We start from the raw sequence: 26,495 nt of genomic DNA on the forward strand, positions 1-26,495 counted from the left end.
CCTTAAGGAATCCTGATATTTATCAATAAACATTAAGAATATGAATATATAAAACAATAAAATCCTCTGAAAAATTAAACTTCACAGAATAGGATGGTCACCCTAGTTATTCCTCAAACACTCTCCAAAAACGCGACATTTTGACCGAATGTGAATTGATGGGTGCAAATCTAAGCTGATTGTTGCACAAAGTAGGAACCCCCAACAAGAACCTGCATTATCTGCCCCAGCTCCCCTTCATTCACAGAAGTGGGAAATCATTAGCTGGCTCTTATGGGAAACACAGATAGGATAGCTTGATCCTATCTTTGGGACAACCATGACCTGCATGATTGAGAATCTCTATAGATATCTGTGGCTGGGTTTTCTATCTGTATTTTTAGTTCCCAGTTTTTCATCTCTATTCCTTTCTTCATTTCTGCTTATTCTGCTGCTTAAAAATTTCCATGTGGAGAAACAGCTAATATGGGAGAAACTAAAAAGCAGAAACGTCATCAGGAGTTGAGATTTAATTGAAAATAGTTTCAGCTCTCTTATCACACCTATAGTGCAAATGAATCGGGATAATAAAAAGTATTGCTATGTGCATATGCAAAATTCCTGTAAGAAATAGGGCATCCGAGTCAGGTGCTATAATTTTAGGTTTCATACCATGTCTGAATGAAATATTTCAGATACCTTCTAAATGCAACCCCAATTTTTATCACTTGTTCAGGAAAAGGCCTTCTGAAGCTGTAGAACAGGGGTTCCCAACCGGGAGACAATATTCCTGGGGGTGCAAAAACTTGGGTTTTCAAAATTATACTGTATATGCATAATTTGTTGCCATTATTTCAAACTTTTGTAAGGGGTGCGAGAATATATCAGAAGCGTTCCAGGCAGTGCTTTTTTGTAAAAGAAAAAGGTGCCAGAACTCACACATGTCATACAACCTGCCTTGCCTACCCTACAAGGTTCCATCCAAAAAAGGTGCTGGAACTCCGTTCTGGGCGTTCTATGACAAAAAAAGCCCTGGTTCCAGGGGTGCGGGGTATAGAAAAGGTTGGGAGCCGTTGCTGTAAAACATGTTCCTAGGGAGTTTTGTTTGGTCTCTGTACTGCTTTCATTTGAAGTCAGATAAACCCCTTCAGCCATAACCTTAAATATTGATGCAATTAGGTTTTGTATATTTTTAATGTAGTGTTTAATTTTCTAGTGTTAATCTTTATGTGTGTGTGTGTTTAATGTTAATATAAAATGAATGAATGAATCAATGAATGGGAATTCTGGATCATATAGTTAGAAATGAAAGCACATATACATCTCCCCTGATATATATATATATATATATATATATATATATATATATATATATATGTATGTATGTATGTCTTGGCGTATTCAGGTCTTTTCCCGTGTAAGATTGAGAGTGTCTTGGCGATGTTTCGACGAGGTCCCACTCGTCATCTTCAGGCTGGTGTCTTCAGCTCTCGCACAAGCACGAAGCCGAAGACACCAGCCTGAAGATGACGAGTGGGACCTCGTTGAAACGTCGCCAAGACACTCTCAGTCTTACACAGGAAAAGACCCGAATACGCCAAGACCTACATACCTATACCTGTGAAAATATACGAATATACGAATATATATATATATATATATATATATATATATATATATATATGTATGTGTGTGTGTGTGTGTGTGTGTGTGTGTGTGTGTTTGTGTTTGTGTGTATGTATATGTATGTATATGTATATGTATATGTGGTGTGTGTGTATGTATGTATATGTATATGTATATGTGTATATATATATATATATATATATATATATATATATATATATATATATATATATATATATGCTTGTTAACTATTTTTAGATTACCTTGCTAGGCCCCAAACATGGGACAAATCTTTATTTCCTGTGTCAGCCTAACCTGAAGGCCATCGACAGGCAGTAGTCACACCGGTGACAGCTCATATTTGTGTAAATTTTAAATTGTTAACAATATATATATATATATATATATATATATATATATATATATATATATATATATATATATATATATAGAGAGAGAGAGAGAGAGAGAGAGAGAGAGAGAGAGAGAGAGAGAGGTTTAACAACAAGTTTAAAATCTCAAAGTCTTCTGGTAACAATCTATTATTGTATTCAACTCATAGAATGTCTACAATGGCTTCTTATCTGCTACAAATCACTACTATCATTATTTCTGATCCATCCGGGATCAAATATCTTCATTTGGTTTTTAATAAAAAACCCTTTTCCTTAAGATTTTTATTGGAAGCTTTCCCAACTTCATCTCATGTTCCAATATCCTACACCCCTGCTGTCAATATTTTTACCACATCCATTGTTGAAACAGCCTCAGTGTGAACCAAAATATAAAATATCTTGTCAACTGTTGTCTGGTTAAATATAACAAATCCATTTTCCAAAATAGATCCATCCTCCTAGAAAAGTCCAATCCAAATTACTCATCAAATCTGCTAATTCTAAGCCTATAAAATGCAAATCTCCTTCAAATTTCTGCAAAAGGCCTCCTGTTTTCCAGCAAAAGTGCTCCTTTTTCAGATATGGCAGCATGGACTTAAATTCCAGTCCATCAAATTGGCTGTGATTGTTTGCATCTGGGTATTATCTTTAGCCTGGTTTGAAACCCAGCTAATTTTATCAAGCTTTTTACCAAAGTTTTCAATTTTAACTTAAACACATTTTTTTCTCTGCAAAGATAGCCCACTAGGCTTTAACTTTAACGGTGCATTATTTACATTCTTAATATAAAGCAGACTCTTTTGTATCTGAATTTACAAAGAAAACATTCCTTTCAAAGACAAAAGAGGATAAATGTACTGTAACAAAATGCCTGCAGAGAACATTAAAATGATATTTCTCACAATGAAGACGTGAAGGAAAAAAAGGTAAAAGTTCCATCAAAAATTTAAAAAAGAAAACTATCCAGACCAGAGTTTTTTAAGAGTTAAATCTTGTAGTGAAATCCAAGATAGAATGGTCAGTTTTACTACTCAGAAAGTTGTCAATAGGAAAAGCGAAAATAGGTCAGAGCCAACACAAAAGCAATAAAGCAATGAAAGAACGTTAACATTAAAATCCAGCAAGGAGTTAGAGTAAATCAGCCTTCGAACAGTGAATTAACTTTAAAAAATAAGAATCAAATTAAAAGCAAAAATCATTGAAACTTGCAGTAAAAAGCCAAGGTGAGCTTAAAAAAACTAAACAGCTGAGAGGAAAGATGGAGACCAGGACTCTCCAACTACCCCTACCGGGAACTGCAACCTCCAGGATTCCTCCTCCCAGAAGTGTCCACCGTCATTCAGGAGTGGTCTTGGGTCATGCTTAGCTGCTCCGATATGTGTGTTCTTTTTTTTGTCCTTTTCAATGCACATTTTAAAATTTTCAGTCCATTTTTGTTTTTGTTAGTGTTGTTATTATATATATATCACACACACACATTGAAAATTCAAGGATTCTCTAGGGACAATGAGCTGTACATTCTTTTTTAGTTACATTGATAGTTTTTAAATTGTTTTCTGGTTTTTTTATATTCTTCAAGTTTGTATTCATAAGTTTTGTTTATCTTCCTTAGTTTTATTAAAGCAATTTTAAATAAAAAACAGTAATAAAAATAAGTCAATCTGTTGGTTGAAAGATAAGCAGCATTGGTTTCCTTCAACCAAGGAAAATGATTTAGAGGCACATTGTTGTTTTTCGTCTACTAGCAGGAGAAGGTGTACAGTGTCATGTGATTTTAATATTATTTATTTGTGTTGGTTTTGAATATAGTGCTGCCAAGAGGATTGCTACTCTGTTTGTGAATGTTGATGTTACCTCTGAGCCACATGAAGTTTCTGCTCTCTGGTTCCTGTGGTATGTTAAACAGTGTGGAGGTACAACTAGAATATTTTCAACAACCAATGGAGGCCAGGTGGAGTATATTGTTAATTTCTTTGCACTACTATGCATCCTTCATGGCATTTCTCAATCTGTGCAAATCCTCGCAAAAGTTCTTCTCATGGTGCCCCTTGAGTAATTAAATGAGTTCCCATTCTTTCGAAAATTAATTGATTTGTTGAGTCTGGGAAGTAATTGAAAAGTTGTGGTTTATTGATCAAGCACATCTGTCGCATTCTAAAGCTCTGTAGTTTAATTCTTGATGTTTCTTCACAGTTGGGGAAACCTCCTTGTTTAAAATCTTTATTCTGGGCTTGCTGAGAATGGCTGTCCAATGGATTTGCGTTTGTGTGTGTATGTGCTTTTAGTCAGACTTGATTCTTGGTGACTGCCTAGACAAGTTTTCTTAGCAACATTTTGAGAGAAGTGGGTTTGCCATTGTCTTTTTTTTTTCTTCAGAAAGTGACTAATCTAAGATCACCCAGCTAGTTTTTGCCTAAGATAGAACTAGAATTCAGGGTTTCCTGTTTCTAACCTAGTTTCACTTTGGAAAGCTTTCTTGTTGTCACGGCATGCATGTGCATACAGCACCACTTTGCTTTGCTGCATGTGATCAAACAGGTAAAGAAAGTGGTTTTCTTTTAAAAGGTATGGCTGCCTCAACCCTTTAAGTATGAGTACTTAATGTCAATAGGTTAAGTTTAGGTTTAGGTTTATTCGATTTCTATACCGCCCTTCTCCCGAAGGACTCAGGGCGGTTAACAGGGCATATATAAATACCAGTACAAAAATTAAAAAGAAATTAAACCAATGCCCAATTAAAATACAATAACAATAAAATAATAGAAAACCCATTAAAAAGACCCATATTCCCCCATCAGGCCAGATCAGCTAGTTCAAATAAGTGGGTCTTCAGCCCGCGGCGGAAGGAGTGAAGGTCCGATGCCATTGTTCTGTACCAGCCTGCTACCGGCCTTGCAGAAAGGCAACCCCTGTACAAACGGCAGAGGCTGGAACGTCTGAGGCTGGAAAACGTCTGCCAAGTTTAATTCACAAACAAACAACAGAACAAGAAACAAGATACCGGAACTTTGATCCTCAAACGGAGCGGTTGCTTTCAGCAACCAGCCCTTCCCCAAACACTCCCTTTATTAGAGTTCAGGGCGTGGCCTCCCTGTGCCTCCTTCCGAGGAGTCCCACAGCCTTTCTCTGCTTGCTTCTACTGGTCTGCCTCCTGCATCGGGCATCCTTGAACAGGGCCAGCTGTGGGTCCTCTTCATCTGCACTGTCGGGCTCGCGCAGCTGAGAAGAGGGGCCTGGCTGAGGGCTCTGCGAAGCCTCCAAGCCATCATCAGCAAGTTCGTCTTCAACACCCTCCTCCTCCCCCTCGTCTGAGTCATCCGAGTCATCCGACCCGGCTGCCGGACCCACAGGCTGACCCTGAATCACAACACTATCCCGCACCGCAGGGCCCTTCCCCCGGGGCTGCCGATCCGGATGCGGTCGGGATGGGAATTGTTCGTGAAAAGCAGTCACCAACGCAGGGGCATGAACGGCGGTCGTGTCTTCCCAAGTGAAGTCCTCCAGCCCGTACCCTTTCCACTCGATCAGGTACTGGAAACGACCTTTCAGCCAACGGGAATCCCTGATGCTGGCGACCTCGTACTCGGGGGTGCTGCCTCCATCACGAGGTCCTGATGGGGGAGGTTCCGCTTGGCGGAGTGGACAAGCCGGTTGCTCGGGGACCAACAGAGACCGGTGGAAGACGGGGTGCACGCGCAGGGAACGTGGCAGAGTTAAACGGTAGGTGACCGGATTGATGACAGCCTCGACTGGGAACGGTCCTAGGTAACGGTGATCCAACTTCCTCGCCGGCCGTGTGGATGGTAGGTTCCTGGTGGACAGCCAGACCCGATCCCCCACCGATAGTGGAGGCGTATCCCGTCTTGACCGATCAGCAAACCTCTTGTAATCGGCCTTGGCCTTCTCCAGCTGCCGTCGCACCAATCGATGGATCACCTGTAACTCTGCTATGAAGTCGTTCGCTGCCGGCTCCGGTGAGTTCACGGGAGAAAGGGGGAAAAACCGGGGGTGATAACCCACATTGGCCAAGAACGGTGTCATCTGCGTGGAGGTGTGCTGCGAGTTGTTAAAGGCAAACTCGGCTATGGCCAGATAGTCCACCCAATTGTCCTGCTGCAAGTTGACGTAGCAGCGCAGATACTGTTCCAGGATACCGATGACCTTCTCGGTACCCCCGTCAGTTTGAGGATGATGCGCGGACAAGAGGCAAACCTTGATGTCCAACGCACGCATCAACTCCTGCCAGAAGCGGGCTGTAAACTGGGCCCCCCTATCGGAGACGACTCTATCGGGGAGGCCGTGCAGCCGAAACACCTGTTGGATAAACATACGACTAGTGGCGCGAGCTGACGGTAAGCCACGACAGGGGATGAAGTGCGCCATCTTGGTCAGCATATCGACCACCACAAACACTGTCGTGAAGCCGGAGGATGGGGGTAAATCCGTCAGAAAGTCCATGGACACAGCCCCCCAGGGTCTCTTGGGTGTTGGCAAAGGCTGCAGTAATCCAGGCGGGGCCCCTGTCGCTGACTTGGCCTGCCTGCATGGGATGCAGGAGGTGACATAAGACTGGACGTCGTGTCAGACTCGGGGCCACCAGAAGGTACGGCAGACCAGGTTCAGAGTCTTGAACAGGCCAAAATGCCCCGCTGCCGGGTTATCATGACACTGGCTGAGGACGAGACCCCTGAGTGGCCCTCCCGGAACATAGAGCCGGTCACGATAATACAAGAGTCCATCCGTGACCGTCCAAGGCGAATCTGGCCCCACCTCCTCCTTCCGCTGAGCCACCCACGCCTCCTGCTGCTGCGCCTCCCGGATCCGAGCCCGTATATCAACCGGCTCCTGCACCGCAGCAAAAGACTCGACGGGGATCACTGTCCTGGGCAGAAGCTTGTCTTTCACTCGGGTATATTCGGGCTTCCTGGACAGAGCATCCGCTCTCTGATTGTGCCCACTTGGTATGTACCGAACCCGAAAGTCAAACCTCGCAAAGAAAAGAGACCACCGGATCTGGCGTTGGTTCAAATTCCGAGCAGTCTGCAGGCTTTCCAGATTCTTATGGTCCGTCCGGACCTCGATTTGATGTCGCGCCCCCTCCAGATGATGTCTCCAAGCCTCGAACGCCGCCTTGATGGCCAGCAGCTCCTTCTCCCAGATGGTATAGTTGCGCTCCGAGGGGTTCAATTTCCGAGAGTGATACGCGCAAGGGAAATGGGTACCGCTGGGCGTCGTTGCCTGGAGTAACACTGCCCCAATGGCAATGTCGGAGGCGTCCGCCTCCACGACAAACGGCCGTTGCGGGTCAGGATGCTTCAAGATGGGCTCCTTCATGAAGGCTTCCTTCAAAGCCTGGAACGCCTGTTGTTCGGGTGCGTTCCACTGGAACCGAGTCTTCTTCTGCAGGAGCCGGGTGAGGGGGGCTGTCAAGGCAGGAAAGCCAGGGATGAATGTTCGGTAGTAGTTGGCAAATCCAAGAAGTCGCTGAACATCCTTCACGCGACGTGGGGGTTGCCAACTCTGCAACGACTCCACCTTACTCGGCTCCATGGCGATGCCCTCAGGAGAAATGCGGTGACCCAGGAAATCGATGGTCACCTGGTAGAACTGGCACTTCTCCAACTTGGCAAACAGCCAATGTTCTCGGAGGCGCTGCAAGACCTGACGGAGATGCTGATGATGCACTTCACGCGACGGGGAGTAGATCAGGATGTCGTCCAGGTAGATCACGACAAACTGGTCCAACAAATCCCGGAAGATGTCGTTCATAAAATGCTGAAACACAGCGGGGGTGTTAGTCAGGCCAAACGGCATCACCGTGTACTCGAAATGTCCATAGCGAGTACCAAACGCCGTCTTCCACTCATCACCCGGCCGAACTCTGACGAGGTTATAAGCTCCACGCAGGTCCAGTTTCGTGAAGATCTTAGCCTCCCGGAGTCGGTCCAAGAGCTCGGGGATGAGGGGCAGCGGGTAACGGTTGCGCACCGTGATGGCGTTGAGTTTCTGGTAGTCGCAGCAAAGCCGTAATTCGCCCGACTTCTTTTTGACGAAGAGCACGGGTTCAGACACTGGCGAGGACGAGGGCCGGATGAAACTGCGAGCCAAATTCTTCTCCAGGAAGTCCCGCAATGCAGCCAACTCAGGCTCCGACATGGAGTACAAACGCCCCACTGGGAGAGGCGCATCAGGGACTAAGTCAATGGAGCAGTCATAGGACCTGTGCGGGGGTAATTGATCCGCCTCTGACTCGCTGAACACATCAGCAAAGTCGGACAGTTCAGGAGGCAAGGAAACCCCTGGGGAACCCTCCACCTGGCCGGCACAGATATGGCGGGAGTGGTCCACGCACTGCAAGCTTGGGAAGGTGACCAAGTTCTGTGACCAATAGATCTGTGGGTCATGCGCCCGGAGCCACGCCAGTCCCAAGACCACGGGGAAGTGCAGATCCGAAGTGATGTAGAACTGGATGGCCTCCACATGGGAACTGATGGCCATACATACTGGTTGCGTGGCGGCCGTAATAGGCCCGGACAGGAGCACTCGACCATCGATAGTCTCCACTAACATGGGCGGATCCACCGGACACTGGGGAACAGCCCATTTGGCCACAAAGGCTGCGTCCATAAAGTTTGTGGTAGCCCCAGAGTCAATTAAGGCATGGACTGGAATCCCCTCTGGCTTGCCAGGAAGGATCAGACGTGCCTCCAAAATCAAATGCCGTGGAGGTTCACAGGCACCATCGGAACGGCGTCGCTCGGTGTTGTTATTGTTGTGGGACGCCCGATCTATCACACCGTCTAGATCAGGCTCGGGGCGTTTCCCGACAGCAAAGTAGGGGACTTTCTCGGGGCAGGCTTGGTCACTGATGCCCGCTGACGCTTCTTTGGGCAAAAAGCAGCCAAATGTCCAAGGTCCCCACAGTAAAAACACAACCCCCCCGATCGTCGTCTGTTCATTTCTGTCACCGTAAGACAAGACCTGGCGGCACCCAGCTCCATTGGCCCCTCCCTTTGGACTGGAGGCTCACGCACAACAGGGGCGGCAGGGGTCTGTGGGGTGGCACGGCGACTCTTTCGCTGCTGCAACCGGGCATCGATCCGCAGGCAAAGATGGATCAGCCCATTCAGGTCTGAGGGAATGTCCACGCGGGCCAGCTCATCCAACATCTCCTCCGACAATCCATCCTGAAAGGCACCCACGAGCGCAGCCTCATTCCAGGCGGAATCCTGGCTAAGCAGCCGGAAGTCGCTGATATAGGCCTGTAGGGAGCGTTGACCCTGCCTCAGAGCTTTCAGGCGTCGGGTGGCAGTCTGCGTCTTAATTGGGTCCTCGTACATTAGACGCATATGGTCACAAAACCCCACAAAGTTGTCCAACAATGGGCTAGGTTGAGCCAGCAGAGGCGTGCCCCAACGAGCTGCATCCCCCGAAAGAAGGCTTAACACAAACCCCACCTTATCCCGGTCAGTGGGGAAATCAGCCGCTCTCACGCTGATAAAGAGCTGGCATTGTCCCAGGAAAGCAGGAAACAGTTCAGGAATACCTGTAAATTTGTCCGGCATTGCTACCTGGCATTTTCTCCTGGGTGGGGGTGCAGCATGAACCTGTGCTTGCAGTTGAGCCACCTGAGCTGCCAGCAAAGTGAGTTGCTGAGTGAGCTGAGCACTCTCGGCACGAAGCTGCTCCATAATAGTTGTAAGGGGTGGGAGGCTGAAAGCAAACTGTTCTGTACCAGCCTGCTACCGGCCTTGCAGAAAGGCAACCCCTGTACAAACGGCAGAGGCTGGAGAGCGTCTGAGGCTGGAAAACGTCTGCCAAGTTTAATTCACAAACAAACAACAGAACAAGAAACAAGATACCGGAACTTTGATCCTCAAATGGAGCGGTTGCTTTCAGCAACCAGCCCTTCCCCAAACACTCCCTTTATTAGAGTTCAGGGCGTGGCCTCCCTGTGCCTCCTTCCGAGGAGTCCCACAGCCTTTCTCTGCTTGCTTCTACTGGTCTGCCTCCTGCGTCGGGCGTCCTTGAACAGGGCCAGCTGTGGGTCCTCTTCATCTGCACTGTCGGGCTCGCGCAGCTGAGAAGAGGGGCCTGGCTGAGGGCTCTGCGAAGCCTCCAAGCCATCATCAGCAAGTTCGTCTTCAACACCCTCCTCCTCCCCCTCGTCTGAGTCATCCGAGTCATCCGACCCGGCTGCCGGACCCACAGGCTGACCCTGAATCACAACAGCCATCCGGAGCTCAACCGGCAGTTGGTTCCATAATGCCGGAGCACCCACAGAGAAGGCCCTCCCCCTGGGGGCCACCAGTCAACATTCCCTGACCGGAGGCACCCAGAGGAGGCCCTCTCTGTGGGCACGCACAGGGCGGAGGGGAGTTGACGCCGGCAGCAGGTGGTCCTCGAGGTATCCTGGACCCATGCCATGTAAGGACTTAAAGATCATAACCAAACCTTGAACCTCACCCAATATACTTTCCAAATGATTCATTTTACTACTTTCAAAATTGTTACAATCCTATGTAAGTGTGTGAAGTATGTGAAACCATCCATCTTATCTGATTTTATTTACATTTTCTTCTGTTCTCTTCCCAGGAGAGGAAGTTCATTGGAGGCTCCGGACAAATTAGTGAAAAAATTATGGAATATCTGGGAAAACAAGTTAAATTAGAGAAGCCTGTAACCTATGTTGATCAGACTGGTGGAAACGTCATAGTAGAAACATTGGATCATGAGAGATATGAGGTAATTTTAATATTGGAATTTTAAGATCCGCACCCTGGTTTTTGTTTTTATAAGGAAAAGTGGAAATGAAAGGCCTACATAGATTCTATAAAAGCAAAGTTATTAATGGCAGTTGGGTGCATTCCAATCACAAAAACTTGTTACTATGAGTAAAAACAGCCTGCATCGTCCCAATATGAGAACTTAAAAGCTTTTGCTTATTTGTGATGAACGCGTTTCTTTGCACCAATAAAACTACAACCTTAAAAATCATAATTCAACATAAGAACCCTTCTAAGCAACATTAAATTATGGCTTGAGACACTTGTGGGTAAAACATCAATTTCTATAAACCATGGTTTTTATCAGTCTTGGAAAAATGGCAAATATAATGCTCACACAACCAGATAACTGCAAAGTATATAAATCTTTCCATTCCCCACCTTTCAGTCAGAATTGAGGAAGCTTCTTGGATGAGAAGCAAAATGTTTTCAAAGAAAAAAAACAAGAAAATCCGGTTGCCTTTTGGAAAAACACCTTTGAGACAAACCATGACCTGGATGATTGAGAATCTCCACAGACACGTAGTGGCCCATCCCATTTTCAAGACACTCCCTGAATCCAACAATACTGGACAATATTTATCAAGTGTCTCTCTTTTGGAAAAGGTTGCTTAGAAATGATCAGTTTGCAGCTCCAGCTCCCCCACCAGGAAACAGATTATCTGGGTCCTTTTCTGTCAATTTCAGACTGAGATATAGTACCAAAATAGCACTGATCACACTTTTTGATAACCTTTGACAGGACTCCTTGATCCCTCAGCAGCATTCAATATTATTGATCACGATATCCTTCTGGACTGGGTTCAAGGGTTAGGGAGATGAGATATTGTAATGAATCCCCTCCTTCTATCAGAGCCAGTTACAGTAGGTGTTGATAGCATAAGGGAGTGGGATCTCATCTAGGCTCCTGTTTTGTGGAGTTCCTTGGGATTCTACCCTCTCTCTCCATTACTATTTAATATCTACATGAAGCTGTTTCATGGCATGAAGTTAGATATCAACAGTATGTTGAAGATGCCCAGTTAGACATCTTTACCCTAGACTGACCAAGTGCTACCATCAAGATTGCTTCCTTTGAAAACTCAACAGTGGCCACAGGATTGGAAAAGATCAGTTTACATTCCAATTCCAAAGAAAGGCAGTGCCAAAGAATGTTCAAACTATCGCACCATTGCACTCATTCCTCATGCTAGTAAAGTTATGCTTAAAATCCTACAAGCTAGACTCCAGCAGTATGTGGATTGAGAACTACGAGAAGTACAGGCAGGTTTTCAAACAGGCAGAGGAACTAGAGATCAAATTGCCAACATATGCTGGATCATGGAGAAAGCTAGGGAGTTCCAGAAAAGCATCTACTTCTGCTTCATTGACTATGCTAAAGCCTTTGATTGTGTGGATCACAACAAACTATGGCAAGTTCTTAAAGAGATGGGCGTACCAGACCATCTTATTTGTCTCTTGAGAAACCTATATGCAGGTCAAGAAGCAACAGTGAGAACTGGACACAGAACCACTGATTGGTTCAAAATTGGGAAAGAAGTCCGGCAAGGCTGTACACTGTCACCCTGCCTATTTAAGTTATATGCAGAACACATCATGAGAAAGGCAGGGCTGGATGAATCAAAAGTTGGAATTAAGATTGTCAGGAGAAATATCAACATCCTAAGATATGCAGATGATACCACTCTAACGGCAGAAAGTAAGGAAGAACTAAACAAGCCTCTTGTTGCGGGTGAAGAAGGAGAGTGCAAAACTTGGGTTGAAACTGAACATTAAGAAAACCAAGATCATGGCATCCGGCCCTCTCAATCCCTGGCAAATAGATGGGGAAGAAATGGAGGTAGTGGCAGATTTTATTTTCCTGGACTCCAAGATCACCGCAGATGGGGACTGCAGCCAAGAAAGTAAAGGAGACTTGCTTCTGGGGAGGAAAGCCATGGCAAATCTAGACAGCACACTAAAAAGCAGAGACATCACTCGGTCAACAAAAGTGTGTATAGTCAAGGCTATGGTCTTCCCAGTTGCAATGTATGGCAGTGAAAGTTGGACCATAAGAAAGGCTGAGCACCAAAGAATTGAAGCCTTTGAACTATGGTGCTGAAGAACAATCTTGCAAGTCCCTTGGACTGCATGGTGTTCAAACCGGTCAGTCCTAGAGGAGATCAACCCTGACTGCTCTTTAGAAGGACAGATCCTGAAGTTGAAACTCAAATACTTTGGCCACCTAATGAGAAGGAAGGACTCACTGGAGAAGAGCCTAATGCTGGGAAAGATTGAGGGCAATAGAAGAAGGGGACGACAGAGAATGAGGTGGCTGGATGGAGTCACTGAAGCAGTAGGCATGAGCTTAAATGGACTCCAGAAGATGGTAGAGGACAGGAAGGGCTGGAGGAATGTTGTCCATGGGGTTGCGATGGGTTGGACATGACTTCGCAGCTAACAACAACAACAACAACTGCATGGGATGTGGTTGGACCTAATCCTGTTGATTTTCCATATGATCTTGAAGACTTAACAATAGTTCTTCCCTTAGGTCAGAGTGTTGAATGATCTTGATCTGTAATAGCTTTGAATTTGGTATATTTAGGGTTGGCCTTAGCTGTGCAATACTGTACTCTGTATTTCTGTGTTTGACATAGATAATGTTTGTTTCTTAACTGTATGTCTGCCATCCAGAGTTGCTATTTGTGTATTGGGTAGGCATATCAAGCAATCAGGTGAGATCAAGACAAGACAAGATCTTGTTAACAAGCCAGAGATTCCAATTCAATCCTGCCAAATGTGTCTTATTGTGGGACTCAGTTTTCTTGATCTACTATAACTGGTCTTTCATGCCACAGAAGTGTGTTATTTTGTTATGTAATAACAACAACAATTTTGTTTGCATTTCTTTTCCAGGCCCAGTATGTTATTAGTGCCATCCCTCCTGTGCTTAGCTTGAAGATTCATTTTAATCCTCCTTTGCCTTCCATGAGGAATCAGATGATTAATCGGATTCCTATGGGGTCAGTGATCAAGTGTATAGTATACTACAAGGATGCATTCTGGAAGAAAAAAGGTATTTCATGTTAACTGAATGGGCAGGGCAAAGGAGAAAACAGGGATAGTGTAGTTACAGCTTACACTTAATGTATCTGCCTACTTTTATGAAGGTCTTCAAGAGACTTGTGCATGCAAAAGTATGGCTTTATCTCACGCTACATTTCACTAGTGTAAAATTTGGAAATCTATCACTAAGGCAAATGTATTGAAAATAATATTGTGTATGCTTTTGTGGTATTACATATGCATCAAATTTCAAGGGGGCACATACAGAGTTGTCCCGCAATGTACTATTATTCTGTTCTTACACCTTTTAACTTCAGCAAGATTTTGAAAGACATGACAAATATTTGCCACCAAAAGTGGGTTGTAATAATTATGTAATATTTTAAAACAAGCAAGGAACAGGAAAATAGGAAAACAGACAATGTATATTAAAATCAGTGAATCAGAGTCAGTTACCTGAGATACTAATAAAATATCCACACATATATATACACACATGCACAAACACACATGCATACAAATACATCTCATTTATTTTCTTTTTTACTTTCAATTATATCAACCAGACTTCCTTGGGATTGATGAATGTTTTAAAGATGGTGTTATGTTTCTTATCTTTGACAATGCCTTTGATGCACTATAGAGAGGAAACACCTGGTGATAATTCTTTATGATTGCCATTTACCAGGAAAACAAGAATCTAGCATACATTCAGACAATATCTATGGATCTAAAACAAATGAACAATCAAACAAATAGCATTTGGCTCGCTCACACAATTATATAATAGAAATGTGATGTTTAGAAAATCAGTGATGATGGAGGTTCTGAAGCCATTCTTATAATCCTATAGTATTTTTTATCACTGCACAATTCCGAGTCTAAGATATTTATTCATCCTATATGATTCTGAGTTCAACTCAACTCACAGTATCCATACATGAATAGATTTTAGGATGATGGAGAAGCAGTTCTTTGTGGGATCTTACCAAGAGTTAGCCACTCCTGATTATCCTAACAGTTCATAGTGCTATTACAGTACATGTGTTTTGTTTCAAAAGAGTTGCAGATATGCCAATTTTTACTTATATTGTCATCATGACCATTGTAATAAAGCACTTGGCAGCTTTTATTTAAGGGAGTATCGTATTCACTAAACCTAGTAGAAATACTGATATCTGGATGGACCTTCCTTTTTCCCCCAGATTATTGTGGTTCCATGATTATTGAAGATGAGGATGCACCAATTGGGTTGGCATTAGATGACACCAAACCGGATGGAAGCTTTCCAGCCATAATTGGGTAAGAATTACTTCAAAGCTATCAGAGATGAAGGGTGAAAAGCAGGATCTAAGAGAGAATTAACTATGTCTTGAGTAACAGTTGTAACTATATTGTACACTTGAAGCATGAGTATTCCTCAATAAAAGTATATACATTAGGTGCTATACGTGAATTACAAATAACAGCCTCTCCCTTACAGTATTTTATGTAGCAATTGTATTATAGTGGCTTGGTATGGGTTTTACGAATTTCGCCCCTAACTGAAGAAAAAAACATATATTTCCCTCTCTGTAACAATTCGGAAGCATTGATTGAAAATCTAGCACTTCTCTTCATATTTTGAAATATGGAAATATGCTCTTAATTGGAATCTGAAAATTTTGGAAATGTGTTTTAGGAAATCATATTAAAACTTAACTGACATAAATTGATCCTGTTATGAAATGATTAAATTGTAAGAGGAATAACATTTATTTCTTCCATTTTTTTTATTTTAAATTTCAGTTTCATCCTTGCCCGGAAGTGTAGAAGACTGATTAATCTCACCAAGGAAGAAAGGTTTGAACAATAAATCTTAATGGATTATATTTCTAGAGGTCAAAAAAAATATGGGAATCTTTTTTCCCCTATTTATTTTCATTCATTGGAAAGCCAAGGAGAGTCTCCTCTCTTGCTTTCTAGCTTTCTATCTAGGCAGCTTCACAGAAAATCAAAGTCCCAAAAACCAGATCTCCACATTATGGCTTTTTCTCTGTGGGAGACTTGGTATTTCAAACATTTTACCCTCAGGATCTTTACCATTCCCCACCTACTGACATTTCATAATGCTGGGGAAACAACTTTATTCAGGTGGACTGAATGTACTTTATTCAATGTACCAATACACAAATATATTTGCAGCATCAAAATTTCCATTTCTCTCTAGCCAAATCAACAGATAGTTGTTTTGGTTTTAATCCAGCTACATCACAAGCACAGTCGTATTCATACTTGATTCTGTTCTCCTCTAGTAGTTTGGCACCCATCTTCTGACCTCAGGTGCTCATATTCTAGTATCTTGTCTATTTTCACTCGATTGTAAATGTCGATTAGGCTTTCTGGAGAAATTGAAATTGGCCACCATTTCCTTCTCCAGTGGATTGTATTGATTCCTTATAGCAGGGGTGTCAAACTGCCGGGTTACAGGCCGGATGCGTCTTGGCGAAACCGCGCCCCCCCCATTGCCGGCAATGGGAAAAAAGTCGCGATACATCACAACACGTCACGTGACGTTGCGACTTTGACACCCCTGCCTTATAGGAATCTCTGCTCTTGATAGAATCACACATAGCATCAAGCTCCTCTATCTCTACATGGTATCTATTCACAGAATAGCATATTAACATATCTTTCTCAATTCTTGCTTGACACTGAAAACAAATAAAGCAACAATCTTCATATCATTCCATTTTTTTCTGCAGTGTCAATATTACTTTTTCATATGTATCTATGTTTGATTAGTAAAAAGGAAAGTATAATCTCTCTCTCTCTCTCTCTCTCACACACACACACACAGACACACAGACACACAGACACACAGACACACACACAGAGATGATACCACGTGATTTCAAAAGATTAGCAATTAAAAGCAGGATGTGGATCATTTTGTCTCATCTGGGATAAAAATATTTGGTCTGATGCATATCTGACTGATGATTTATTGATAATATTAACAGCACCCTACAAACAACCATGTTCCCTTTTAGGTCATGTGCATGGACCTACCTGTTCTCCCAAGGATCACACAGTATATGGGAAATCTGTCTAAACAGAGATTACAACTTTCATGCATAGATTCTTATAAAACAGTTGAAAAAGAGCCATTTGTGGAACCGCTTTGTGCTAAAAAGCACCCTATGATGCACTAGTCAACTCCTCTTTGAACACGGAAACTCCCACTGGTCAGCTGTTGGCAGGGAAACACATATGCCCCACCTTCTCTCTTTGAATGGTCATTTGTAACATTGGTCAATGGTCCCAGGTCCCAGGCAAATACAAGGATCTATTTGTAGTTGTGATGTCTCTTCCATTTAACAACTACAGTACGTGCAGATTGCAGAAATTTTTTATCTATGTGTTCGATTTCTGAGACTTGGCTTTGACAAAAAAAGAGGGAGAAAGACCGTGGAAGGCAGTTTCTACGATACAGCTTCAATCCTTGCAAACACAAATCGTTAGCAAATCTTAAAAGATGTTTAAAATCCAAACTAAAGCTATTTCAAAGAGGCAATGTATATCTCATTAATGTTTCTTTTACAGGAAAACAAAGATCTGTGAGCTCTATGCAAAGGTGCTGGGAGCACAAGAAGCCTTACATGTAAGAACTTAATTTCTGATATAGCAGGGTTTTTTTTAAGTAGCATTGAAAATTCATGAACCTTAGCAGATATGTTTAGTGTGCCTAGAGTTGGAGAAGCCAATCTGAAGCTAAATTTCAAGATAATGATTGATTTCAGTCATAGGCCAGGTCAGCAAAAGCCCAAATGTGAGGGCAAATTTAATTATTTATTATTGTCAAAATATCTCTAGGGTCTGCTCCAATTGTGTAAATTGGGTAAATGAGGAAGCTGATAAGTGTACATTCAAAGAAGATTCAGATATTATTTTATGGTTCAAAATGTAAGAGATTATTTAATACACTTCAGAATTAAACATTTCAAGTTAATAGCCAAAGGCGCACAGAACACTGTTACCTTCCCACCGTAGTGGTTCCTATTTTTCTACTTGCATTTTTACGTGCTTTCAAACTGCTAGGTTGGCAGAAGCTGGGATGAGTAACAGGTGCTCACTCAGGATTTGACCCACCAAACTGCCGACCTTCTGATCGACAAGCTCAGCGTCCTAAGCCACTGAGCCACCGCATACCTTTCAAATCCAATATATAAAATATAAGAGGATTTGCAGATGAAGTTTTTATTGAATAAATATTCGGCTTCCTTCATATAATTTAGTCAAGAATTTCCATATGAAGAAAAGTAAGTTTCAATAGGACCTGTTCTTGAGATCAATTATTTCCTTTTCTGAAAAAAAAAGATGATTACATTTTTAAAAATGACGTGAAAAAAAGTAAGCATAAGAAGCAAATGGATATTCAGTAATGGATTTCCTGTGTAAGGTGGAGTTTGTCTTGACAAAACAGCTAGTTTGACTTCTCCAGTCTGGTTTCAGAAACTTGACATGCATCTTATTTTATATCCAAGCCTTAACACTGAAAGCAAAATATTCCTGTGAATGCCTAGGTGGAAGCTCCACATACTTTAAAATTTTAATATTAATGGCTGCCTGAGTTGTCCATTAAAGACCAAGGAAAAAGCACCCAACTCATTTAAGTACCTGTTCTGTTCCAGCCAATGAACGGCCCTGTTTGAATGTCAGGGACAACCCCTTTTTATAGTCAACAGGCTGGAAAAACCCAACCAAATTTATTTACAAAGAAATCAAAAGTGCAAACAAGAGTTAAACCAAAAGTGCAAACAAGAGTTAAACAGGAATAACAGACCAGGACTCTAGCAGAAGATCTTCAAATGGTTGCCTTCAGCAACCAGCGCCACCCACACCTTCCCCTTTTATCAGCAGTCCCAAGGCGTAGCTTCTCATTGCCTTCTTCTCCTCTCACCGAGTTGCCTCATTGCCTTTCTCTGTCCTACTCTGCCGGATTGCCTCCTGCTCCTAGCCTCCCTGAATAGATCCAGCTGTGAATCATCTACATCCAATACCTCATGCTCACACGGCTGAGTCTGATGAGGAACATGATGGGAGGGGCCAGGCTGAGAGTCCTGCAGTGCATCAGAGCCTCCCTCTGACACCAAAGGCTCTCCAAACCCCTCCTCCTCCTCCTCTTCAGAATCATCAGACTCAGTATCACAGGCTGATGCTGAATCACAACAGTACCTTCCTTTGAGTCAGCCACCTTGGAATGTTACAGATTTTGGTCACATGAATGCATAATGTTGAAGTGCATTATGTTTAAAAAAAGTACTAAGCATAACAAGATGCTATGTTTCTGTATCTATTATTACAGATTTCTAATTACTGGGAACAAAGATGATTTAACTTTTATACTATCCCTTGTTTCCTATCATCTTTTAAAGTAGATTTATGTGTTTATTGTCCTTGGAGATGATGTGACATGGGAAATTAGTTACTTCAAAGTTTTCTATTTATTTTGCAAAGTACAGTATCTATTTTTGTCTCCTTTCATTATTTGCTATTGATGATTTTGTAGCCAGTGCACTATGAAGAGAAGAACTGGTGTGAAGAGCAATATTCTGGAGGATGCTATACAGCTTATTTTCCACCAGGGATAATGACCCAGTATGGAAGGTATGGTAATCATAATAAGTAAGGATGATGTTAAGATTAAAGGGTTAATGAAGAATATAAAGTACTTTATGTTCTGTTAATTCAAACCAATTTCTTTAACTTACTCCATAGATATAATTTCTGGGGATTGTGCAAAGGATTGCAGTATTAATTACATACTTTTACCAGAATAATGATGGCATTTTGTAGTTATACACTATATAGGGAACAAATAACAACAATCCCTGCAACAAGATAACCTATTTCTAATTGGGAAATATATTTAGGAAATTACTGAAATTTATGTATCGTTCTGTAAAATGCATATTTGCAGTTAAAAATCTATGTTTATAATGGGTTTGCTGCTGTAACTGAGTAATAATCAAAAGTAATTATGTATTAAACCAATAGATTTTTTTACTGTCTTTAATGCCTTGATACAGTAAGTATGATGCATTTCAATGATTTTATATCCATTTATTTACTTCCCATTAAAGCTACTAGATCTGGATTGCATAAATGTAATTGCTTTTATGGCGATGATAGGTTTCTGTACATCTTCCCGTATATACAGAAGGATATTATGCTTTATATCATTTCTGCATAAAGTGGTATGTGTTGTAGCAAGTCATGCATGACACATTTATGGATAATTAAGTATAGCCTTTTTGAGCAAGATGGAACTAATTTCAGAGTTCAGCAGGGCTTTGACATTATTGATAGATTACTTTGAAAAACATCAGCCACACACACACCCTATGTGTGGTCCCTGAATTCATAGAAAAAGTTTTGATGAACTACTTTTAATTAATTGGCTTGCTTGATGTTTGTACGTACCTATTGTTATGTTTTATTTTCTTTCTAAAAGTTTTATATATGTATCAGATTGCTGCATCTATTTTATGAATTACTCTTGGATAAATTATTTCATCCTTGTAGAAGTGGTTGGATGATATAGGTTAGCTTTATCATCAGAGTTGTTTCCATTTTCTGATTTAATCAAGTTGAATATCATTCTTTTTAGAGCAATTCCAAAGTATTAAAGCTGTTTGCATGCACCATCAGGCTACAAAAATACTCCTGTCACAACTGACCACAGCTTTCTCCAGGGTGAGGGGCACATATAGCTTTCAAACCACATACTTTTGAAAAAAATCCAAAAAGTAATAACTGGGTCCAGCGCAAAAACTATATGGTTTTATTTTGTTTACATTTACATGTAATTAAAAGTTTAATGAAGCTTAATCTGATTATTTTCTGGCCATAAACTGTATTTAATAAATTTTACCTTAACACTTTAGAAACCCAATTTAACATTATATTATAGCTATTTAATATAGATAGTCCTTGACTTACAACCACAGTTGAGCTCAAAATTTCTGTTGCTAAGCAAAACATTTGTTAAGTGAATTTTGCCCCATTTTATGACCTTTCTTGCCACACTTAAGTGAATCACTGTAGTTGTTAATTAGTAACACAGTTGTTAAGGGAATCTGGCTTCCCCATTGATTGATTGATTGATTGATTATTTATTTTTATTTTATTATGGGACTTATATGCCGCCCTATCTCCCAGAGGACTCAGGGCGGCTAACAGCAATAAAAAACAGCAATACAAAAGTTAAGAAAAAATTAAATAACAGCCCCAGATATTAATTACACAGTTAAAAATTTAAACTTTTAAAAAACCATCATCATTTTGCTTGTCGGAAGGTCGCAAAAGGTGATCACATGACCCCAGGACACTGCAACCATCATAAATATGAGTCAGATGCCAAGCTTCTGAATTTTGATCACCTGACCATAGGGATGCTGCAATGGTCATAAGCGTGAAAAGAGGTCATAACTCACTTTTTTCAGCAACGGATGGAAACTAGCCAAGGAGAGAAGCAACCTAGAACTAAGGAGAAACTTCCTGACAGTTAGAACAATTAACCAGTGGAACAACCTGCCTCCAGAGGTGGTGAATGCTCCAACACTGGAGGTTTTTAAGAAGAGACTGGACAGCCATTTGCCTGAAATGGTATAGGGTTTCCTGCCTGAGCAGGGGGTTGGACTAGATGACCTCCAAGGTCCCTTCCAACTTTATATTTTTATTATTATTATTATTATTATTATTATTATTATTATTATTATTATTATTATTATTATTATTAATATGTATTTGAAAAATATATTAATATAAAAACATAATTATAAACATAATGCATTTGTATAAATACTGTAAATATACAACATTGCTGTACTTTGAAGTCAAATAATCACAGCCTATATACAAAAGGATTGTGATAAAAAAAGCCCAAATTTACATCTGCTTGAACAAGGAATTGATGGACCTCTTAGAGAATTCTTGAAGCTAGGATTGCAATTCATTCTTTCATCTGGTTATGACACCAGTCTAGACTTGGCTGCAAATTATATTCAGGGACTATATAATAGCAAAAGCTTGACAGGTTTGATATTGTTTTATTGCAGAGAAAGAAAAGAAAGGCCACTCATTATATGGCCTTCTATTTCACAACAATAACTCTGGGTGATGTACAAAGGTTTAAACCCAACAATTAGAACAATAACCCATGGTGCTCCAGGTAAAGAGCATGTTCCAATCATAAAAACATATCAACAACTAGGGTAGCCTCCTGAATGTCTAAAGAAATGGTCAGGTCTTCATAGCTTTACAAAAGGCTAATAGGGCTTGAGCGGTCTGGATTACAATCCCACTGAAATGGCTAGAGCTGAATTTATTTTGGCCAGTTTTTCAGGAGACACATGGATGGAGAAGTGGGGAAGGGAAAAACATGGTAGTGTATTATAATGCATCATCCCAGCTACGTATCACTGCATTAAAGAGAAGTTTCTATTTCTGCCAACAGAGACTCTTTCCCCTGTTAGAAATGGAGACTTCAAGGGCCGGGGGAAATGTGCATGTTTATTGCATCCAATTAATACCACATTTAATTTTGCCTTGAATATCCTGGAGCAAGTTTCAAGCTGATCAGAAATAAAAGGTCATAGCTACTGCCATTTAGGGTGCTAATATTAGGAATAATTTTCCATTGTTTATAATCAGAGGAATGTGTCCCTTGGCATTTCATGATCTGCACTTCCTTTCAAAGGATTCTTCGTGAGCCAGTTGGGAGGATTTTCTTTGCAGGTACTGAAACAGCTTCAGAATGGAGCGGCTACATGGAAGGTGCTGTCCAGGCTGGGGAAAGAGCAGCCAGAGAGGTTGGTTGCATCAAATAATTTTACTTATGTTTTCATGATGATTCTTTGTATGAATTTCCAACCCAAAGCATCCTCAAGTTGGCTTGAGTGACCTCCAGTTAAAGATAAATGGTGTATCCCATATTCTTAGGAGTGCTTTATTGCGTGTCTGGAAAAAGTATTATTATAAGTTAAATTATAAAATACTGATTTGGGGAATTCCTGGACTCGCGATAGAGGGCGTATCTATGGGAGTGAGTATGGATATGGTTTCTTATAAGGAACTACTTAGATTGCAAGGGACTGATTGGCAACTTAAATAATTAGAGGAGTTAAGACAAGAAAACATAAGTTACTCTTGGTTTCAATATACCCAATTGAAAGTTAGGTGGAAGTTAGATCAAAAGGTTGGCATCACAATTACAGATCAAAATTTAGTAAAACAAATTAGAGATTTAAATTGTGCACATATAAAGAGGATATATAATGCTTTAATTGAATTGGATTTGGAAACGGAACTGGTTAAAGACTGCATGATAAAGTGGTCACAAAATATTCAGGAACCAATTTCGTTGGACACCTGGGAGATAATTTGGGTTAGAAATGTTAAATTTACTCAGGCTCAAAATTTAAGAGAAAATTTTTATAAAATGTTTTATAGATGGCATCTGGATCCCAAGAAGTTGTCCAACATGTATCCTAATTTACAGTCTAAATGTTGGAGATGTGGTAGTTTAGAAGCTACCTATTTTCACATGTGGTGGACTTGTAGAAATATAAAAGCTTTTTGGATCAAAATTTGGTGGAACATTCAAAAGATTTTTAAGAGAAAGATAAAGTTTTCTCCGCAATTGTTTTTATTGGGTATTGTTGTAGATTGTGATGTTAAAGAAACTAACTTGATGTTGAACATGATAACGGCAGCACGGTTACTGGTGGGACAATATTGGAAGAAGGATAGTTTGCCCACTATAGAAGAATGGGTGTTTAAAGTTTCGAATCTTGCAGAAATGTCTAAGATTTCTGCTTACTTGAAAGATCATTCACAGGAAAGATATATTTCAGTTTGGAGGAGATGGATAAATTATATTCGGAACAAATATGGGACTAAAAAGTTCCATTTAGCTTATGAGTAGATTTTAGTGGGATATTGTTATTGGTACTTTGTTTGTAGTTATGTTAAAGGGGAGTTAAAGCACATTATGAATTTGGTTAATTGTATATTATGCATAATTTTTATTTAGAATATGATTATTGTAACTATAATCCTGTATTTAGCTCTGGGAAGTGGGGAGGAAGTGGGTGGGTTTGGGGTGGGAGGGGTTTGGGGATATATTGTAAAATTTTGTTTTTGTAAAACTCTTTAATAAAAAAAAGATAAATGGTGTATTAATCTTATAATAAAAACAAGCTGTAGGAGACACCAGGCTGAGCTCAAGGGAGGGAGTCAAATGTGTCATCAGTTACGATGCAATAAATAAATATACTCATTTGAACTGCCTGAATCTCCTGATTTCCCCGGCACTTGACACAAGAAAGCAAAAAGCATTAAATATCAAAAGCTAATACCAAACTCATGGACGCTGGATGTCATATGTGCATTCAGGATTTAAATCAGTCCCAGAAAAGGGCAAATACAAAGTTCTTAAAAAGGCATCATCAGCGTATCAAAAGAGGAGTTGCAGCTCCCTCTGGATATCCTAGCCTTGCTAAATTAGACCCTAAAGTTCTGATGGTGATAGGATGACTTCCAGCGCTGATGATTAAGGAAAAATCTCCAATGTAAAGGGCAGAGGAAACGAAACTGAACATTAGAAATGGAGATAAAGCCGCACTGTTCTGAATTAGTCATTCAAAACAGTCTATTTTAAAAATGAATAGATTGTTATATGGATGAGGAATCCAGGCTCATGTTTGTTAATGAGAATTTGAGCGAAAGAAATTGACCTGGCTTGTCTTGATTGCTTTTATTTAAAAAAAAATGAAATTAAACTTTTATACGAGTCCCATTTATGTCAATAAGATTTGCATGTTTGCATATTTACGGTGCCTGTAATGCAGCATTTCCGAACTTTGGCCAGAATCAGGATATATTTTAAAACGGCCACTTGGAAAAGCTTTTGGTTGACTGTTTTCTACTTAAGTCTCAAATCACTTCTTTTTAGGTACTACACTCGATGGGAAAATATTCAGGAGAAATATGGAAATCAGAATCAGAATCCCCTGTAAGTATGCAATGTTTTATTGGATATGGAATGTGAAATGAATACCTAGAATTAGAGAAGAGGCCATGAGGAAAGGAATGATTTGGTCCTCACTCTGTGCTGAACTTAATAAATGAGCTACAGGCAGTCCTTGATTTGCAACCATTTGTTCAGCAACTGTTCAAAGCTACATCATGACCTCATCACTTAGTGATGGAAGATCCAGTCTCAGCTGTAGTCATAAGTCGAGGACTACCTGTAGAGTGAGTTAATTATAGGGATATAATTTAAATCACACCAACAATATGTCTTTAACATTAGCCATAATAGCCTATACTGTAAACCACCAATTGGTGTGACATGCTGAATAGCTTTTGTAAATAAATATGATCTTGGCCCCTGGAGTGAAGTCGGTTCCACCACCACCGCCAACCTTCCACAAGAGTTTAAAAACCTGGCCCTGCCAGCTGGCTTGGCGCTCCAATGGGGGCAGCTTCACATTGGGGCTGGTTGACAGACTAATAACGGATCCCCCACCCCCACCCCCTCACTCCCCATCTTTACTTAGGGTTGTGTATTTATCTTTCTAATTACAATGGTCTTCACAAGTCTTCAGTTCTCCCTCCCTCCCCCATCTCTCTCTCTCTCTGTGTAGCGTTCTGCTTGAAAAATGTAGACCACTCTACTTTAATCATTCCTACTCCAACCATATTATAAAACTGTAATTGTTTAACATAAGAAAGCTGTGCTTTGCTATTGTTTTCTGGTACTTTATCTTGAACAGAAAGAACCCCTATTAATTCTGAATGTTCTTCCATCCAGGATGTGTCAGCCCTGCCAATAACTGCAACATTTTGGGAAAGGAACTTGCCTTCTGTTCCTGGACTACTGAAATTGATGGGGTTCTCTATTTTCTTTACATCAGTAGCTGCAGCTGGGCTCTTTGCCTACAAAAAGGATCTCTTAGTGCGAAACTGAAAACAGATGTGATAATAGGGAACTATACAGTTTGGTCTGCAAATTTATATACGTTAACACAATCTTATTTCCCTCTCATTTAGACTGTGGATTGAAATTCTCTGTTATTCGGACTATTAGTTCAAAGTGTCTTGGATCCTGTGATGGAGTCCAATATCTGTTTTCAAGGGCACTACAATTTGGCTGCTATAAAAATTATATAGTAATTGTCTGGAATCCAATTACAGGTAGTCCTCAGGATTTGACTAGTCACTTATGACCATTTGAAGTTATGACAGGCCCGCCCCAAAGCTACATACAACCCTGTTTCAAACTTATAGCAGTTGTAGCACCCCTATGGTCATTCACCCTTATGACTGACCCTAAGGACGCTGCAGCATCTCCTGGCTCTTCTTCCCCCCACAACCCTGGGAATCCACATTTCTTCAATAAAGAAAGCAAAAACAACAACAACAACAACAACAACCCCAAACTGGGAGGGACTGACTTGTTGATCTTTCTTCCCCCAGCATTAGAGGCTGAAACTAAACTCTCTGTCTCTGCCCTCTAATCTCAATCCCTTTTAACTACCTAATTTGTTAAATTTACTGTAAATAAAAATCTATACATTAGTTACCTTGATGAGTGACCGCCAGGCTGAAGAAT

General features: G+C 41.1%; 1 protein-coding gene across 1 annotated transcript in view; it reads left to right on the top strand.

Moving 5' to 3' along the window:
* The window catches only part of MAOB (monoamine oxidase B), a gene marked incomplete at both ends in the record, with an annotated part of 54,489 nt that extends 28,639 nt beyond the window's left edge, over positions 1-25,850 (top strand). The window contains 10 exons of the mRNA XM_083361335.1: positions 3,810-3,951; positions 10,596-10,745; positions 13,685-13,844; positions 15,040-15,136; positions 15,623-15,676; positions 17,420-17,477; positions 19,386-19,483; positions 22,578-22,689; positions 24,834-24,893; positions 25,695-25,850. Of these exons, the coding sequence (XP_083217461.1) occupies positions 3,810-3,951; positions 10,596-10,745; positions 13,685-13,844; positions 15,040-15,136; positions 15,623-15,676; positions 17,420-17,477; positions 19,386-19,483; positions 22,578-22,689; positions 24,834-24,893; positions 25,695-25,850 (1,087 nt within the window). The remainder of the gene's footprint in view (positions 1-3,809; positions 3,952-10,595; positions 10,746-13,684; positions 13,845-15,039; positions 15,137-15,622; positions 15,677-17,419; positions 17,478-19,385; positions 19,484-22,577; positions 22,690-24,833; positions 24,894-25,694) is intronic.
* Positions 25,851-26,495: the final 645 nt, after the last annotated feature.

The sequence above is a fragment of the Vipera ursinii genome, assembly GCF_947247035.1.
Source record: "Vipera ursinii genome assembly, chromosome: 4".
Lineage (NCBI taxonomy): Eukaryota > Metazoa > Chordata > Lepidosauria > Squamata > Viperidae > Vipera > Vipera ursinii.